This window comes from Phyllostomus discolor, chromosome 5, assembly GCF_004126475.2.
Source record: "Phyllostomus discolor isolate MPI-MPIP mPhyDis1 chromosome 5, mPhyDis1.pri.v3, whole genome shotgun sequence".
In the NCBI taxonomy this organism is placed as follows: domain Eukaryota; kingdom Metazoa; phylum Chordata; class Mammalia; order Chiroptera; family Phyllostomidae; genus Phyllostomus; species Phyllostomus discolor.
In genome coordinates this window covers 149,253,091-149,273,152 of record NC_040907.2, presented here as the reverse complement: position 1 = coordinate 149,273,152, position 20,062 = coordinate 149,253,091, and the positions used below count along the sequence as shown (strand labels likewise).

The following is a 20,062-nucleotide window of genomic DNA, read 5'->3' as shown; positions in this document are numbered from 1 at the left end:
GTTTTTGTTTGGTAGTATTCCATACCTTTTCCTCTGTTTCCTCTTTTCTTAAAGTTACATGTTTCTGTGTGTGTATTGTACCATTAGGTTTATGAAAAAGAAAGTTTGATACATGCAGTAGTCTTTTTTCTTTTGAATGCATCTGATTTCCACCTTCCTTTGCCAGGAGAACCTGACTGCCTCCCTTGTTGTTTTGCCCTCCTAGAACTGGTGACAAGAGAATCTCTATGGAATTTCCCCTTGCCTCCACTGACCATGGGATTAGTCACAGAGTGTGCCATTTGCTCAGGAAAAAAAGTGTTTCTATAGCATAAGTTCTCAGGGTTGCAGATAATGTGCTCTGTAACCTGACACAAAGGGTTTGGGGAGGGAATTTCTAGGAGGGTTATGAGAGGTGGACAGTCTCCATGGCTTTGTTTCTGGAAGGCCAATTGCTAGATAACTGTGGCCAAACCTCTGTGCTTTGTCCCTGCCCAGGTCACTGGGCTCAGTCGCAGCTCACACTGCCCACTCCTGCAGGAATGCTCACTGAGTCTTTTTGCTCCTCCTGTCTGATAGGAGTGCTATCCACAACCTGATTCCTCCTCTATCCAGGCTGAGCTGCACAGTGAGCTCTGGGATGCAGGGCTGTGTCTGTGCCTCCTTTGGGCTCTTCTTCCTTCTCTCCTCCCTGGTTCACTCCTGCATGCCCATCTTTAGATGTTTTAATGTGTGGATCTCTCAGATGTGTTTATGTGTTGAGCAGGGAATCCTTTTTTGAATTATAGCTGTTCAAATTATAGTGGAATTAGCTCTTTCAATCCACTATTTTAAGACTAGTGATGTAGCATCCTTAAAAGCCAAAGGATGACTGTGTGGAATCCTTTTTTGAACTATAGCTCTTCAAACTGTTAGAAGTTCAAGGGAAGAGACCAAGGGGATCTCTAATGTCATCATTCCTCCGAGGTCACTCTATAATTTATACACTTTATTTCATTAAAAAAACACTTTTCTACCCCAGATTAAAATATCTATTTAAAGCTTTGCTTTCCATATATAATTTTTATTATGCACGATATTTATTGCTTTTGTGAGGACTGTATCTAATTTTCCTTCTTTCTACATGGATAACCAATTATGCAAGAATCACTTCAAGAATAGTCCTCTTTTTTCCAACTGATTTATAATGACATCTATGTCAAATACTTATTTTCTACATATGTATAATAAGTCTGTTTGAGGCCCCCTGTTTTATTTCATGAGTTTGGAATTGCCTTACTACATTTATAGATTAATTTGGGGAGAACTGGCATCTTACAATGTTGAGTCTTCTTATCAGTGAACATGTATCCAGATTTTACATTGTTTAAATGTTTTATAATTTATTAAGTTCTTTCACATGTTTTTAAAATATATTCCTGGTGTCTTGTCATTGAAATGCCATTAATTTGCTTCCCCCTGTCACCTGTGAGCCACATCAAAACTTTCTCATACAATCCATTTGGTTCAGATCATGAATATCCTCCTACTACAAATCAAGCTTTAAATATAATGGGTCCTGTATAGTTTTGTTTATATCTCCTCTGAATTAGGGTACACAAGTAAAAGCTAAAGGATGACTATGTGGCAATAGAAATAACAAGCACATACATTGTATTTTGAAATAACCTTTACTATTTTAAATATTAAGCGACTTATTGCAATTTCCCTTCAGTCTAGAATAAAATGAAAGCAAATATCAGTTTATCATTTTTTTCTTATGAATTGATATTTCTCCAAAGTTAAACTAATAACTTATTATAACCTATTTTAGCATAAGGCATTCACTTTTTCTGACTCATTAGATGTATAAAGTATAATATCTTACATCAGAATCTGATATCCTTATCTAAGTTGGCTGAGATCACCCTACAGTGGAATTCAATGCAGAGGCATTGTCTCCAGGGGAGAAACACTAATTCCTTTTTTCTTGAACCGTCTCTTAGCAAGCTCAAGCATTGTAATTACTACAATTGGTTATTTCTGCAGGAATTAGCTCTTACAATCCACTATTTTAAGATTAGTGATATAGCAGTAAATGTTCAACAACCAGATCTCTGGAAGTAGGAGAGGAATCCCCAGTTTGTAGTACTTGTTGATATATGGTGTAAAAATTTCCTCAGCAACAAATTTAAAGCAACGATCATGGAGTCATTGTAGGAGGGTTGGGAAGAGAGTCACACATTAGGCTCTCACAGCTGGTGATGGCAGGCTCCAGCACACCACCCCCACATAGCATAAGACTAATTTTTTTCACCACATTTTGAAGTTTCTGAAATTGAGGTGTGCTTTATAATCAACATGTAAATTTAATGTGGTAGTGTTTCTCTCCCTTATCTCCAAAAGCTTCTTTTAAATTAGTAATATATTTTACAATAGCAACAATACAGTGTTTACATAAATTTAGAATTTAGGCTATGGATTAGGTTGTTTGGACAACAACTAAGTTGTAAAGGCATGCTAAGGACTTTCTGGAATTGGGAGACCTGTACATTTTCAATGGCTTAGGAAAGGGGGGAGGTCTGTCTACTGATTATCAGTTAAAAAAAGAAGTTAAGACAGATTTTAAGCAGCAAAATATTAACATAAGTCACACTCAAATAGAAACCGAGTACCTGGAAGACTGAGTCTGGAATCTCTCTGTCATATAGGGGTATTTGCTGCAGAGGGAAAACATCTAATTGGCCTGAATTTCTAAGTTGCAATAGCTGGAAACGTTTACTCTTTTTCATTTCCTCTTCAGAAACAAAGTTAAATTCATCTTGCAACTGTTCAAGACGAAAATACTTTGGAATGTCCTTCCCTTTATGTTTCATGTACTGTAAAACATAAATAATATAAAGTCTTGACTTAATATATTAATTTTTTAAAATTCAAAAATAATTTCAAAACCTATTTTAACAGCCCTGGCTGGCGTAGCTCAGTGGATTGAGCGTGGGCTGCGAACCAAAGTGTCGCAGGTTTGATTCCCAGTCAGGGTACATAGCTGGGTTGCAGGCCATGGCCCCCAGCAACCGCACATTGATGTTTCTCTCTCTCTCTCTTTCTCCCTCCCTTCCCTCTCTAAAAATAAATAAATAAAATATTTTTTTAAAAAACCTATTTTAAGGTATGAAAATATTGAGTAACAATATTGTACACCTGAAACTAATATAATATTTTATGCCAACTACACTTAAATTAAAAAATTAAACAATGGAGAAAGGAAAGACTCTTTAAAAAATTGTTGGGAAAATTAGAAAGCCACATGCAAAAGAATGAAACTAGACTGCTCTATGACACCATACACAAAGATTAACTCAAAGTGGATTAAAGGCTTGAATCTAGGACCTGAAACAATAAAATACATAGAAGAAAACATAGGTAATAAAATTACGAACCTTTGTCTCAGAGGGGTTTTTGTGAATTTCACCTCAAAGGCAAGGTAAGTACAAGCAAAAAAATAAATGGGACTACATCAAACAAAAGCTTCTACAGAGCAAAAGAAACCATCAATAAAACAAAAATGTAACCAACTGAATGGGAAAAGATATTTGCAAATAATACCTCTAGTAAGAGGCTAATATCCAAAATATATAAAGAATTCATATAACTCAATAATGACAACAACAAGCAAACAAGTAGCATTAAAAAATGGGCAGAGGAGCTGAATAGACACTTTTCCCAAGAAGATATACACATGGCCAACAGATCTATGAAAAGATGCTCAACTTCACTAGCTGTAAGGGAAATGCAAATAGAAACCACAACAAGATACTACTTTACACCTGATAGAATGGCTATTATCAATAAGACAAGAAATAACAAGTGTTAGAGAGGGTGTGGAGAAAAGGAAACCCTTGTGCATTGCTAGTGGGAATGTAAATTGGTGCAGCTTCTAAGGGAAACAGTATGGAGGTTCTACAAAAAAGTAAGAATACAGATACCATATGATCCACCAATCCCTCCTCTTCTACATATCTACCCACAAAATTTGGAAACACTTATTCATGAAGACATATGTACCCCTATGTTCATGCCAGCATCATACACATTAGCCAAGCCATGGAAACAACCTAAGTGTTTTTTGATGGATGACTGGCTAAAGAAGTGGTACATATATACAATGAATACTACTCAGCCATTAAAAATGATGAAATATTGTCATTTGCAACATGTTTGGATCTTGAGATTATCATGCTAAGTGAAATAAGTCAGTTGGAAAATGTCAAGAACCATATGATTTTACTCATGTGTGAAATATAAAACAGAAAGCAATCAATGAAAAAGAAAATAATCATAAACACAAACAACAGTATGGTGGTTATCATAAGGGAAGGGAGATGAATAGAGGATGAAGGGATGGATAAAGGGGTCAAATACATGGTGACAGAAGGAGACTAGACTTTGGGTGATGAACACATAATGCAATATGCAGATGATGTATTATAAAACTGTACACCTGAAACCAATGTTACCACAACAAATTCAATTTTTAAAAATTTTTAAAAAGCAAACAATGTTGTCAGATCTAAGAGTTTGCAGATAAGTAGGAAATGGAACTATTAAATTTGTGAAGATATAGAATCAGAAAATGATAATACAAAACTCCAATGTACACAGCTTCTGAACCTTTCCCTTGTCATGACTTATATAGAAAATGAAAGCATTTGTATTGAAAAACAAAAATATGAATAGCAATGAATACATACCTATCAACAATTACTTTAAATGCAAATAGATTAAACACTCCAATCAACAGACATACAGTGGCTGAATATATAACAAAACAAGGCCTTTACATATTCTGCCTACAAGAGACTCACTTCAGATCAAAAGACACACACAGACTGAAAGTAAAGGAATGAAAAAAGATATTTCATAAAAATGGGAAAAAACAAATAAAAAATCTTTGGAAGTAATACTTATGCCAGACAAAATAGATTTTAAAACAAAGGCTATACCAACAGACAAAGAAGACCAAGCAATTCCACTTTGGGGTATTTATCCAAAGAAACTAAACACTCTATATCAAAAAGACACATACATCCATATGTTTACCACAGCACTACTTACAATAGCCAAGAAATGAAAAGAACCTAAGTGTCCATCAGTAAACAAATGGATAAAGAAATGATGCATATATACAATGGAAGATGATTCAGCCATAAAATAGAAAGAAACCTTGCCATCTGCAACAACATGGATAGACCTAGAGGGTATTGTGATGAGTGAAATAAGTCAGAAAGACACATGCCAGATGATTTCACTTATATGTGGATTCTAAAAAAACACAATAAATGATCAAGCAGAACATAAACAGACTCATAGATACAGAGAACATTTTGGTGGTTGCCAGATAAGAGGGAGGTTAGGGATGGAAGAAAATTACAAAGGGTTAAGAAGTACAGAGTTCTGGCCAAGATGGAACCATAGGTAGAAACCCTTCACTCCCTTGCACAACCAAAAGGAGGATAACAACCAATCTAAAATCAATAAACAACCGGAAGTGCCAGAAAATCAAACTGCATGGAACTCTGACAACCAAGGAATTAAAGAAACAGTCAACCAGGCCAACTAGACCTGTAAGATGGGTTGCCAGAGAGAGAATCTGGAGTGAAGTGGCACACCATGCAGGTGGAGCTGGCTGAACTGGAAACTGAGACTCAGAGCTGACTGTGGACTACAGGGTGGGGGTTGGGGGTTGCCAAGGTGGGAGAAACTCCCAGTCTCACAAGAGGGTTGGTTGGAAAGTGGGACTAGAACCAAGGAGGCGAGCTGCATGGTTCCCACTCTGGCCCCCTGTCTGGCCCCTCCCCCACAGACTGCACTGAAGCACAGCAAGAAGGGTTGCCCTGACCTGGAGAATACCCTAGGCCCTGCTCTCTTATGACTTAACAGATGTTCAGAGGCAAAGAAATAAGGCCCAAATGAAAGAACAGAACAAAACTCCAGAAAGAGAGCTAAGCAATGAGGAGATAAACAACCTATCTGATGGAAAGTTCAAAGCCCTGGTAATCAAAATGCTCACAAAACTGATTGAGCTTGGTTGCAAAATGAAAGAACAAATGAAGGCTACCCAAAGTGAAATGAAGCAAAATATTCAGGGAACCAACACTGACAGGAAGGAAACCAGACTCAAATCAATGATTTGGAAAAAAAAAGGAAGAAAGAAATATCCAACTGGAACAGAATGAAGAAATATGAATTCAAAAAAATGAGACGCTTAGGAACCTCTAGGACAACTTTAAACATTTCAATATCCAAATTATAGGGGTGCCAGAAGGAGAAGAACAAGAGCAAGAAATCGAAAACTTATTTGAACAAATAATGAAGGAAAACTTCCCCAATCTGGTGAAGGAAATAGACTTCCAGGAAGCCCAGAGAGTCCCAAAAAAGTTGGACTCAAAGAAGAACACACCAAGGTTCATCATCACTAAGTTACGCAGGATTAAAGATAAAGAGAGAATCTTAAAAGTAGCAAGAAGAAAGGAGAGAGTTACCTACAAAGGAGTTCCCATAAGACTATCAGCTGATTTCTCAAAAGAGACCTTACAGGCAAGAAGGGGCTGGAAAGGAGTATTTGAAGTCATGAAAGGCAAGGACCTACCTCCAAGAATCCTTTATCCAGCAAAGCTTTCATTTAGAATGGAAGGGCAGATAGAGTGCTTCCCAGATAAGGTCAAGTTAAAAGAGTTCATCATCACCAAACCTTATTATACAAAATGTTAAAGAGACTTATCTAAGAAATTGAAGAAGATCAAAAACTATGAACAGTAAAATGACAACAAACTCACAACTATTGACAAATGTACCTAAAAAAAAAAAAAGAAAAGCAACCAAACAAAGACTAAGCAAACAACTAGAACAGGTACAGAATCAGAGAAATGGACATCACATAGAGAGTTTTCAGTGGGGAGGGGGAGGGGGGAATGCGGGGGAAAGGTACAGGGAATAAGAAGCATAATTGATAGGCATTAAATAGACATGAAGAGGTAAAAAATAGTATAGGAAACAGAGAATTCAAAGAACTTATATGTACAACCCATGGATATGAACTAAGCAGGGGGCTGGAATGCTGGAGGGTTGGGGGATGCAGGACAGAAGGGGAATAAAGGGGGGAAATTTGGGAAAACTGTAATAGCATAATCAATAAAATATACTTTAAAAAGGGATGAGAAGTACAAATTGGCAGTTACAGAGTAGTCATGGGATATAAAGTACAGCATAGGGAATATAGTTAATCATATTGTGACTTGGAAGAGAAACCAGAGGATCAGAGAGGATGGAGGAAGGAGGACAAAAACAGGAGAACAATGCTTAAAAGGAGCAGACCAAAATGATATATTCCCTGGAGTATATATGTTCTACTTTGGAGACTTCTGACCTAAAATCTTCACACATATGCTCCACAGATACATACAATAATATTCATTGAAGCAACTACTTTTATAATGAAAAAATGGAAGCAATCTAAATGTCTATTGAGAAGATGGAGGTATAGATAAACATGCTTCACCTCCTTACACAACTACAGAAAAAATTACAACTAGACTACAAAACAAATATCACTCAGAACCATCAGAAAATCAAGCTCTATAGAAGTGCAAAAGCCAAGGATGTAAAGAAGCCACCTTCATCCAGATGGGTCTACTCTTCTACAATAGGGCACGCTAGTGAGACAAGAAGTCAAAGCAGCTCTACTTAATACACAGGGAAGCTGCCAAATTGAGGAGACAAAGAAACATGGCCCAATTGAAAAGAAACAAAACAAAACAAAATTCCAAAAAAAGAGAATGAAATGAAATGGAGATAACCAACCTTTCAGATACAGAGTTCAAAACACTGGTTATCAGGATACTCAAAGAACTCATTGACCACAGCAACAAAATAAAAAAGATCCAGGCAGAAATGAAGGTTACATTAAGTGAAATAAAGAAAAATCTATAGGGAGCCAACAGTGGAGAGGATGAAGCCAAGATTCAAATCAATGATTTAGAACATAAGGAAGAAAGAAGCATTCAATTAGAACAGCAAGAAAAAAAAAGAATTAAAAAAAATGAGGATACAATAAGAAGCCTTTGGGACATCCCCAAATGCACCAATATTCGAATCATAGGGATGCAAGAAGGAGAAGGGAAAGAACAAGAAATTGAAAACTTATTTGAAAAAATAATGAAAGAAACCTCCCCTAATTTGGTGAAGGAAATAGACATACAAGTCCAGGAAATACAGAGAGTCCCAAACAAGTTTGACCCAAAGAAGACCACACCAAAACACATCATAATTAAAATACCAAAGATTAAAGATAAAGAGAGAATCTTAAAAGCAGCAAGAGAAAAGCAGAGTTACCTACAAAGCAGTTCCCATAAGACTGTCAGCTGATTTCTCAAAAGAAACTTTGCAGGCTAGAAGAGACTGGCAAGAAGTATTCAAACTGATGAAAAGCAAGGACCTAGATTACTCTATCCAGCAAAGCTATCATCTAGAATTGAAGGGCAGATAAAGTGCTTCCCAGACAAGGTAAAGCTAAAGGAGTTCCTCATCACCTAGCCATTATTATGTGAAATGTTAAAGGGACTTCTTTAAAGAAAACAAAGAAAATAAAAACTATGAACATTAAAATGGCAACAAATTCAGAACTATCAAGAAAACAAACCAAGCAAACAACCAGAACAGGAACAGAATCATAGATATGGAGATCACCTGGAGTCTTATCATTTGGGAGGGAGAAGCGGGGAAATGGGGGAAAAGGTGCAGGGATTAAGAAGCATAAATAGTAGGTACAAAATTGACAGGGGGAAATTAAGAACAGTATAGGAAATGTGAAGCCAAAGAGCTTATATGCATGACCCATGGATATGAACTAAGGGGGGATTGCTGGAAGGAATGAGGGTACCAGACAGTGGGGGAATAGGGGAAAAATTGGAATAGCATAATCAATAAAATATAATTAAAATAATATTGTAATAACTACATATAGTGTCAGATGAGTACTAAATTTATTGAGGTGATCACTTCGTAAGTTATATAAATGTCTAATCACAGGGTTGTACACCTGAAACTAATATAATGTTATACATCAACTGTAATTTAAAAATAAAAATATAGAGGGAAGTGGGGAGGGTGGGAGGGGGGACGGGATTGGGAGTAAAAAGGAGAAAACTGTATATGAACAATGATTAAAATAAAAAATAAATAAATACATAAATAAAAATAAATAAATAAAAATATAAAAACAAGCAAACTTTTAAAAAATCATACATTAAAAATAGTTGTATTGTGCCCTGGCTGGCATAGCTCAGTGGATTGAGCGCGGGCTGGGAACCAAAGTGTCCCAGGTTCGATTCCCAGCCAGGGTACATGCCTGGGTTGCAGGCCATGACCCCCAGCAACCACACATTGATGTTTCTCTCTCTCTCTTTCTCCCTCCCTTCCCTCTCTAGAAATAAATAAATAAAATCTTAAAAAAAAAAGAAAAAAATAGTTGTATTGCACACTGAGTTGAAAAATGAGTCTGTCTGTATCTGGTTATTCTATGAGTTAAGAGACAATATATCTCTACACATGTAACCAATTCAGCACATCAGTTGGGAGGCTCTGATGTAGGAAAACTTAACTGCAACAATCTATTTAAGCACTGCTTTATTCAATGAATGCAAATAGGAGTACATGGTACATGCAAGGAAAAATGCTAGTTGTCATAAAGGAGATAAAAATCTATTAACTGTAGTTCCACAAAAAGGGATAAAACACATTAATGAATAACTGCAACCTAAGGCATAATGAAATTGGAACCATAAATGTTTATAAAAAGAGAAAAAAGTTAACAGGAGGGTAAGGAAAGACAAGCATATATTTAATTTATATTACCAGAGAAATGTTTATCAGATTTGCAGGGTGAGTAAGATAGCCTCTGTGGGTGGCCTTCTAGGAAGAGGGAATGACATGGATAAAGATGTAAAGAAAGCATATTTGGGGCACATGTATCCTATTTCTATGAGCAGTTCAGTTGGCTACAAGGAAGAGTGGGAGACATGAATAGAGAATGGAGTCTTTGAGGGAAGAAATGTGCCTATAAGTCTCCTTTATATCCCTAGCACCTAATAATACGCCTGGCACTGAGTAGATGTACAACAGATACTAGCCTGAAGGTCAGCCACTAGGATATGCTGTGGGCTAAGTAGTGGCAAAGTGCCAGTCATTAGGCCTCAGATTTAAATTTATATGACTCCTAGCACCTAGAAAACTGTGCAGCAAACTATAGCGGTATAAATGAGGCAGAGCCTAAGAAACAGAATATATTTCCAGAATTGATATGTGCCATAACTTACCATGATAAATTCCATTAAATCAGAATATTCTGGATTATTTGGGTCAATTTTTACTTCATTTGCCCATTCAAAAAGCTTCTGTGTATTAATGAGCCATGGAATTCCAGGAACCCCTCTTGCATCTACATTCTTTAACACACTAACATGAAGAAAAACATGTTGTGAATTTCCAATATGCAGGTTATACATTTGTTATACAGGGGAAACCTACCCATTTTAGGTATTTAAAGACAAAGTTATCCGTTCCCTACATTTAAGGTTAAAATAGAAGGCTTACATGCATTATCTCTTCTGGTTCTCAGAATATTCTAACTTGTATCACAGCATTTTAAAAAAGATTTTTATTTATTTATTTATTTATTTATTTATTTATTTATTGAGAGAGGAAGGGAGGAAGAAGGAGAGAAGGGAAATATAGATACGAGAGAGAAACACTGATTGTTTACTTCTCATAGGAGCCCCACCTGAGAACCAAACCTGCAGCCCAGGCATGTGCCCTGACAGGAATTGAATCAGTGACTTTTTGCTTTGCTGAATGACACCCAACCAACTGAGCCACACCAGTCAGGGCTATCACAGCATTTCGATAAAGGTTCACCCTCTCCCTTAAAAGAAAGTAAACTTCTTGAGGGTAAAGTCTGTAAATATTCATCTGTGGCATCTTCACTCTCTGTGTAGTAGCTAAAACATTCTTATGGTAGATGCTGAATGCATAGTGCTTATTGGATATATTCTATAAGCATGGTAACTTATTAAATATTTTCTTTCCACAGGATGCTAGTATTGAAATTTAACCAAGATGTTTGCTTAAGCAAAATTAATAAAATTCACAATATAGGAAGAATCTTTAGGCTATATCTTTACAGTTGCAACATAATGTAGAGTAACAATTAATTGGGAAGTATGTGCCAAAAGAGTATCTCTGATGGTACGAGGCCACCTTTGGAAGTCAGAGAACTATAAAAAATAGAGTAGACTTATAATGCATCCTTGGTGACTTCAGCTATGGGCTAACTGCAGAAGGAATTTAACCCTAACTAGTCACAGTTTCTTTAGAGCCATCGATTATTTCAGTCATTTAATCTCTGCCTTCATAGACAGTCTGTTTCATCATGTATAGTTAGAGGGATTTTGGACTCCAAGATTTCTAAGACCCTTCCTATCAAGCAGTTAAGAAAAATTCTAGTCTATCAGATGGATGTCTGAAATACAGTTCTGACTTGGACTCAATAATCTCTTAACCCAAACATGGACACACATTTTACAGTCACCTTTTCATCAATGTCTATGCATGTTTCTATGATGAATCTTTGGAAACTATTGCTAATAAAGCCAATGCCTGGTATGGTAGGATGTGAGCAAAATTATAGATAGGTGAAGTTTCAGTATTCTTCCTTTCTTTAATTCCCATTTCTGCCCTCATATTTTGAACTGTTTTCATGTCTTTGTCATAAGGGATCTCTAGGGCCTGATACCCTTGACACCATCAAGTAAAAGAGTTTCCTTCTCACGGGAACAGTCTTAGCCCAGGTCCCTTAGAAAACAAAGCCTGAGGCAAAGCATAAATGTTAATGAATAGGTCAGGGAGTGAAACTTACCCCATCATAGCCTTTAAAGAAAGCTGTAATTGGATTCCAACATTATCCCATGATTTCTGCCTCAGGAAAAGTAACAAAAACCTCAGAACATCTCCTGCTCTTGCTGTAATGATTCCTTCAGCTACCTCTATAGGTGTTCATCTGTGGGCTATGGCAAAAATCCCCATCTCATCTGTACTCCTTCCTCCACAACCCAATGCCAATGAACAGAATTGAGTGGCTTTAAGTATACTCACAGTGCTGTACAATTACCATCACTACCTACTTCTAGAATTTTTCATCATTCCAAACACTCAACAGTAACTCCTCATTCCTCCCTCCCTCAAACCCTGACTTTCTATGAATAAAGCAAAAAAACCCTTAAAGTTACCAGGGAGTAAAGACAAACTATCTACAAAATACCAACATTTAGACTGATAACAGCGTAGTATATAAGCCAGCCTTATCATTATTTTTATATAGTTTTACTGTACTTATTTCTAGTAATCTTATTTGTGGGTATGATCTAGAAATTAATTCCAATTCTTCAAGAAAGTCTTGGGACATAGCATAAACTTTCTAGGATTTCTTTCCAGCAATTGATAATGCATAAATGTGCCTGGATTATTTCATAATCCAGAATTACTGGGAGATATAAAGACACCAGAAATAAAATCCTTGGGAGTCTTGGCCTTCTCTTAGAAGTTAAGAACTATGGAACTGCCTCTCTCATCCTCCATGTGGCTATAATCCTAAGTATTGAAGAGATATAGCCTATTACATATAAAGATGCTTATTGTTTTAGGAGAATATATATATATATATATATAAATGTTTTATATATTTATACATATATAAAAAATAAATCAACATCCTAATCATCTAAATTGCTCCTATTGCTGCTAGTTTTCCTTTTTATAGACACAGGTTGTGTGTGATGCTTTGCTGAGGACTGGAATTACTTTTAAGCATAAAGTTTTACTACCTGCAGTAAGCGGATCTTAATGACTGTGACATAGGTGTCAGAGGAATACCATTTTCATCTAAGGCCCATGATAGAGAATAGCTTAGTTTTCCTGATGTGAAAAGACAAAGTTCTTCAGTTCCACTTCCCTCAAGAACAAAAGGCACATCTGTTTATAAAAGGCATTAAAAACAAATAAAAAATTTTAAAAGCATGCAATTTGAACACAATGTAGATTTCTCTACTGACTTTTACTTGTGGAACCCAGGAACTCAAAGGAACCTCTGTGCTGACCCCAGGCTCTAATCACAGAGCTCTCCCTCATGCCCATCTAACATGCCTCAAGGCAGATTGCTTCAAACAGAAGGCAAAAAGAGAGGAAAATATTGATCTGATTACATAGAGATGGACAGCTCTATTTTCCTCTTCTTATGGCTAGAAGCTTTTTAACCATTCTTTTGGGGAGTGGCTTCCAGGAAGAAAGGCCCACTGGTGGTAGAAAAAGAGGCAGACAAAGTACTCTTTGCACCCTTCCCCTGCATTCCTAAGTGTATGTGCATTCCATTTTTTTTTCTCAGTCTCCAGAGAGTTTAACAGTACTCCTTGAAACTCTTGCCAAGTTCTTAATGTTCCCTAAATTTTTCACTCGAGTCTTTTCTCCTGGGTCTCTACAACCCTTTTTTTCTTCATTTGGACTCTTAAGCAGACTATACCCTCCTCATTCTTTGTCTTTTCCATGCTATTTTCTCTACTGATTTTCTTCTCTGTTATAGATAAAGACAATTATTGTCTTATTAGAGTAATTATAAATATTATAAATATTTCATACATTTATAAATATAAATTTAAAAAATAAATCAACATCTGTAAGGTAAAAGAAGGCAGCCTGACTTCCTCACCCAGATGTCTGAGCAACTAAGGGAAGCAGTTTCCCATAACCTTGAGAATGGGCCTGATAAGTAGAGTTCCCATAGCCTTGAGACTGGGTCCAATAAATGGTTCCCATAGCCTTGAGTGTGCTCGCATGCGCAGAATCATACTGTTATACAATGTATTCTGGATTTCTGCCAGCTTTGTCTATATTTTAGTATATAAGGGAGTTAGGGGATCCCTGCTCAGTGCCACACAAGGGGACAGAGACATGCAGTGTGACATGACACGCAGTGGCACATAGGGGACATGCAGCTTGCAGCGTGCATGGATCACCCACCCATGAATAAAGGCATGTCAGACCTCCCAGCGGCTCCGTGAAGATTGTCTGCCCAAATCTCGTGAACCTGTCTAGCCTTGAATGGTCACAACACAACATCCAAATAAACTAAACTGCTCCTACTGCTGCTAGAATTTTCCTTTTTATAGACACAAGTTCATACTTCCTCCCTCTTCACCAGATGAACACAACCAGTTGCAATACTCCTAGGAAGGTGAAAGAGAAAAATTCTAGGGGAGAAGGAGAGCAATGTCATTGTTCTCAAACACATGCTAACAAATTTAATTGCATGAGGAATAAAATCAACTGACAAACAAGTGAACAGAAACAACCCTTCTTTCCTTTCTCCTTTTCTCTCTTCCTTTCTCCCTCCTTCTCCCCTTCCTTTTCTTCTTACTTCCCTATTCAGTTTAAAGGTGAACTAACATGAACTAACACATTCTGGAGCAACTTTGGGCTTCACTAAGGAGAGGCAGAGGTAGAGTAGTCTATTCACTCAGGGGTGGACTCTTATCTCGGAAGACCTAGGAAAAGCACAGGTGCTCATTCCAAATTTCAGATTTCCCAAAGATCTGATTCAGGACAAACTCCTTCGAAGTTTAGCTTAACATATAAAAGAACTTAATACATTTTTAACCAATACTACAAATATAGAATTCTTTACTCACATAGATGATCCAGGGTCATTTAGGATATAGAATTCATGAAGAAATATGGGGGAAGAAGCATTTTTAATAAACTTACTGCTTCCTACTTCTCCATACTCAGGTATGACCAGCTCATCAGAGCTAAACTCTACATATTCCAAGGCAGTTTTGCTTTTCAGCTCTGTGTTGTTAGGTAAAGGTATATATAGTTTTGCCAGTAAGCTTGTCCTTTTATTTATTTCATAAACCTAAATATAAAAGAAATGATTGATAGCTCACTGGAAGTAAAAAAAAATCTTAAAAACCAAAATAAGGATCCTCAAGAACACACTTATATTCTTTTTTAAAAAATACTGGAATATAAAAATAGGTGTTGTTCTATAGCATTTCATCCATAATTATGAGAAAAGTAGATAATTGTACAACCCTAAGAGAAGAATGCCTTTCACTGGCTTCAAAGAAAATAAACTGAATAAAAGGATTATAATTACAGCTCTGAAAATAACTTACTTTTGTGTATCACTTTTAAAGTTTGTTATCTCATTTAAACCTGGTGAAGATTATAGGAAACAGGTAGTATTTGTCCCAGTTTATGAGGAAATGAAATGTCTATACTAAATTACTAGTTTTTATTATAAGTAATAGAAACCCAGGTTGAATTGCTTAGAAAAAAGGGAGATTCATTAGCTCATGGAATCCAATGACAGATTAAACATGCTATAGGGATGGGGGAAGGGGGAAAAGTCCCAGAAGGAGGAAATAGGGAGGAGTTCAGTAGATAGTTCCACAGATGTCCACTGGGTACCAAACCCAGGTCTTTTGATTCTGTATCCTGTACTTTTACCACAGTTCCATCACTGCCATAACCACAAACCTAAAGTTTTTTTCAATAGCAAAATCTTAATTTGACTTGTACTATGTTGCTGCTGTTTGGGAAAACAGCGATATATACTCCAAGAAGGAAATGGGGGGGGGGGGGAGAGGTGGAATGCCCCTTGAAAGATAAGAAAAACAAATGTGCCAATCAAAAGGATGGTTGATTAACTAAGAAAGCACAGAAAAAAGGAAGGTCAAAGAGACAAATATTTTTTCTGGTTATCTAAATACTGTCCCTGTAAAAGTTAATTTAAGCCAATACATGGGTCCCTTTGACAAAGGTATCCCTAATGCTGAAAGGTTTGTAGGAATTATAGCTAATGGACTTAAAATACTCAGCTCTATGAAAGAAATTTCTTATTGTAAATCAGTTTACTGGCTAACTAAAGAGATACAATGAACTGGTAAATGTATTCTAATGATGAGTTGGCACTCTGATTTGACATATTAGCCTGGTAAATTTGTTTATGGTATGTAGCTGTATTCTCAGGGAACTAACTGTCCAATCCACTTTCTGAGACTGCAAGGCTGGAGGTCAGTCAGATCCTGGATAGAAGTAAATGTGAAGGCAGAGAATTCCACATAGTGGAGTCTCCCAGGGGGCAGGTCTGTCCCCTGATGGCAGCCATCAACACCACTGATTGGCAGAGATGGAGTGTCAAGAATGGAAATGGGCATTGTAATGGAGGAACTAGAACATTCAAAAGTTCAGAAGTAGGAAACTGAAAGGATGTATGGGGAAAAACAAGCAGTTCACTTTGGCCGAAGTGAAGAATTAGTAAAGAGGAATATTAAGAAGTAAATAAGAAATATAGGTCAGAATCTGTTAGGCTAGGACATATATATTTATTTTTTAATTTCTGCAGTTGCTAATGGTGTAATTTACCCCTAGCTAGCTTAGTTTCTTTTGCTGCCTCTTAGTTTGCTAGGCTTATGTGCTAAGTAATAGGACAATGAAAGATTCCCAAGATGCATTTATCTATATTAGGAGGTATATTTTAAACCTCAAGTGGTTGGATTATTATATCATATCACAATTTACTTTAGGTATGAGAGCAGGAAAGTATAGTCAGTATATTTTTAAAGTAAGAATTTAAACAGAGGTACATTTTAAGATGACAGGCACTTGATAATACTGATGAATAAAATGAATACAGCCTCTGATCAAGGATAGCACAAAATCATTTAGGCGTTGTAAAAATAACTTTGACTTAGATTTGTAATTACAGTCCTCTCTCCACTCCTCAAACTTCGCCCCACCCTCACATACACAAATCTATATTCCTTCAGAACTTTTCTTTCAGGTTGAAATGCAAGTTTAACCCCTATATTAGCCTTCAAGGCTTCTTGTCTAGATTCCTTTATAGTGTCTAATTGTTATCCATTGTCCTGCTTTCTTCTTTCTTTAGTAGTGCAAGGGTTCTCATGGTGGGGTCTTTGAGCAGAGATGGGGGTCTGTTGTGTGTTTGTTCTTCCATTAGATTCTTAAAAAGATCCCAAATCCAAAAAAAGGTTAAGAACAAATACAGCAAGAGACTGAAATCGAGTCAGGGCTGGGGCAATTTGGAGACATCCTTCAATACTTACAATAGCCATACTGCTCATTATAGCTTAACTAACCCTCTTCTGTCTCACTAGCCAATGAATAGTAAATACTACTCATCAAGGGTTAGTAGGAATTTTAGCAGGAAAGAAGAAAAGTATTTAGAACAACCATTAACAAATAATTTTGTGCTTATAGCATAAAAACTAATAATAAATTATAAATATATTATTTGTAAATATCTTGTTTACCACACAGATCAGTTATCTCAATATAAAAGAAGTAACTTATTACATTTAACAATAGCTAACAAGAACTTAAAATTATGTATGGTATAAAATAAAATACAAAGTAAATGACAATGACATACCTCCAGGCAAATTGTTTCAGGCCAATATATTAACTGGATATTGAAAATTTGCTGAAACATGACTTTAAAATCAAACTGTAGGGGAGATACTGAAGTACAAGAAACCTGTTTATCATTGTATAATATTTTAATAAAATATTTAAGCTTCTGAATTTTGGCTCTCCTCCTTTGTTCATGCCTAAAAATTAAATAAACCTTTCAAAGACCTTTTAAAAGCAAAATGGATATAAAAATGTTCATTTCAAAATGAAACTTAGCATATGAAAATATGATCATATTAGAGGGTAAATGGTTTTTGTAACCCCTATATATGTGGATAAAACCTCTCCTACCCAGTAAAATGTTTTTGTTTTGTTTTATTTTGTTTTGTTTATTCTCACTCAAGGACATTTCTTCATTGCTTTTACAGAGAGAGGAAGAGAGAGAAACATCGATGTGAGAGAGAAACACCAATTGGTTGCCTCCCATATGCATCTGGACTGGGGATCAAACCTGCAACACTTCACTTACAGGACAATGCTCCAACCAGTTGAGCCACACTATCCTACCCAGTAAATGGTTTTTAAGAAAAATATTTACTCAAAAATAGAAAAAGAACTAAAATCAAGGTTCTGTAAATCATTCAGCTATTTTACTAAATTATTGCTATTACTAAATTATAGCTTCAAAGCTATTGCTTTACTAAAAGCAATATAAAATTTTACTAAAATGTATTTATTAAAAGCAATAATTTTACTAAAATCAGTATATAAATTTATTAATTTACTTTAGTAGATTATATTTTTACTAAATTATAATTTAAAGATATTACGGCACTTATCCATCATGTCTTATGAGAGGAGGAAACTGAGGGACTTAGTAATGGGGGTTAGAAAGCTTGAATGAAGAATTCAAAAATATTTTCTAACTCTTAAAAGAGTGCACACATGCACTGCATGTTTCTGATAACCTCTAAGAGGTGGTTCTAGGTCAGTAGGCTTGCTGTACCTTATTAAAGGACTCTGTAAATCCCTTTAGGCTTTAGGTTATACACCCTTTTTCTCTTGGACATTCTTTCTCTGAACCCAAAGATCTGAGAGATAAGCAAGAGTGGTTAGTTCTCTGGGGCTTCTATAAAAACACTTGTTGGGAAATAAATCGATCCCTTGAGTGATATGAAATTCCTAAAGAGAGTCTTCCATCCATTCATTTATTCATTCATTCAACCAACATTCATTTGAATATTGTTTTAGCTGAAAAGAAACTGACCTAATGATGTTAAGACTTACACGGTTTTTCAGAAGGGAGAATGGTTGGAAGATAAGGCATGGTTGAAACATAAAAATCCCCTTCTGTTCTCCACCCTAATGGTCCTATTGGCCCAGGATTTCCTTGTCTGCATATAAGCCCATCTTCTCAGTAACCTTCTCAGAGGGTTCAGGGACAAAAGATTAATTATTCTCCTTGTTGGCCTCTTTTAACCATATTCCCAATTACCTTTACAGAAATATCTTAATAAATATTGCCCTTCATGTCATCCTCTGAAAGTGGTTTTAATAATGAGTTCATAAACTGATGATGAAAATTTGCTAATTCAGGATTATATTTATCTTCAGGTAATCCTGTTTTTTTTCTTCATCTGTAAACTCTTTAATTCTTTATTCCTATACTCCTCTCAGCTCTATCCTTGGAATCAGTATATTATTCTAGAGAGTCAATTCTTTTTCAACTGGAAATTTTAAATGGACAGTGAAAGCAATGCCACATAACAGCAATAGCTTTGAAAAGATATAAAGCATTATATTTCCTTTTGCTGTAACTTCCACTAAGTTTTAGCTTAGGTTTTCCAGCACAAATACCTTCCTTCCTCCTTCTCTTTCTCCTCTTTACTTTCAACTGCCATTTTATTGCTCCTGTTCTCTTGTCTTCATTTAAATGGTCCTTTTGCATGTCTTACATAATAAATTATCTCAGGCCCTTTTGAGAAGCAGGTGCAGAACAAATAAAGCACTGTTTCACTATTGCACTTCTCTAGTCAGGAAGCTAGTTGTGATAATTGTGCCTTTGTGTCTTCTACTCTTTATGTTCATTTTAAAACACAACTATCCATTCATTCATTTAATGTACATGAATATTTGTTGGGCACCCACTATGTTCCAACATTGTGCTAAATGATGCACATTCACAATACTCAGAAGTGAATTGTTATGAAATGTCCCCTGGAACAGAAATGTTGAAAAGATGGACATAGTTCAGTGCTCTAAGTTACCATATCCTCTTTAAGGGAAAGGAGTTCCTTAGGCCTACAGATGGTAGAAATGGGGGTCTGTGTGATACCTGTTTTTGCACGAAGCATCCCAGGACTGAGAGAAACATAGCTCAAGGAAGAAGTCACAAGTGTGAAGAAAAGAAGTTTATGTCAAAGTAGAACACTGCCCAGAAGGGCCTGCTGATACAGAATACATTTTATGAAAGCAAGGGGTCCCATATAATCTTATTTTTTTACAGTGGCTCTATATCCCACCTATCTATATGTGAACAAAAATTACTACCACAGGAAAAACA

General features: G+C 36.1%; 1 protein-coding gene across 1 annotated transcript in view; it reads right to left on the bottom strand.

Annotated features, from left to right (window-relative positions):
• Window positions 1-20,062, bottom strand: part of CC2D2B (coiled-coil and C2 domain containing 2B) — a 98,515-nt gene that overhangs the window by 54,842 nt on the left and 23,611 nt on the right. Inside the window, exons 13-17 of the mRNA XM_036027072.1 lie at window positions 17,519-17,696; window positions 14,827-14,977; window positions 12,894-13,041; window positions 10,332-10,470; window positions 2,634-2,837 (exon numbers count right to left, since the gene is read on the bottom strand). Coding sequence (XP_035882965.1) covers window positions 2,634-2,837; window positions 10,332-10,470; window positions 12,894-13,041; window positions 14,827-14,977; window positions 17,519-17,696 — 820 coding nt within the window. The remainder of the gene's footprint in view (window positions 1-2,633; window positions 2,838-10,331; window positions 10,471-12,893; window positions 13,042-14,826; window positions 14,978-17,518; window positions 17,697-20,062) is intronic.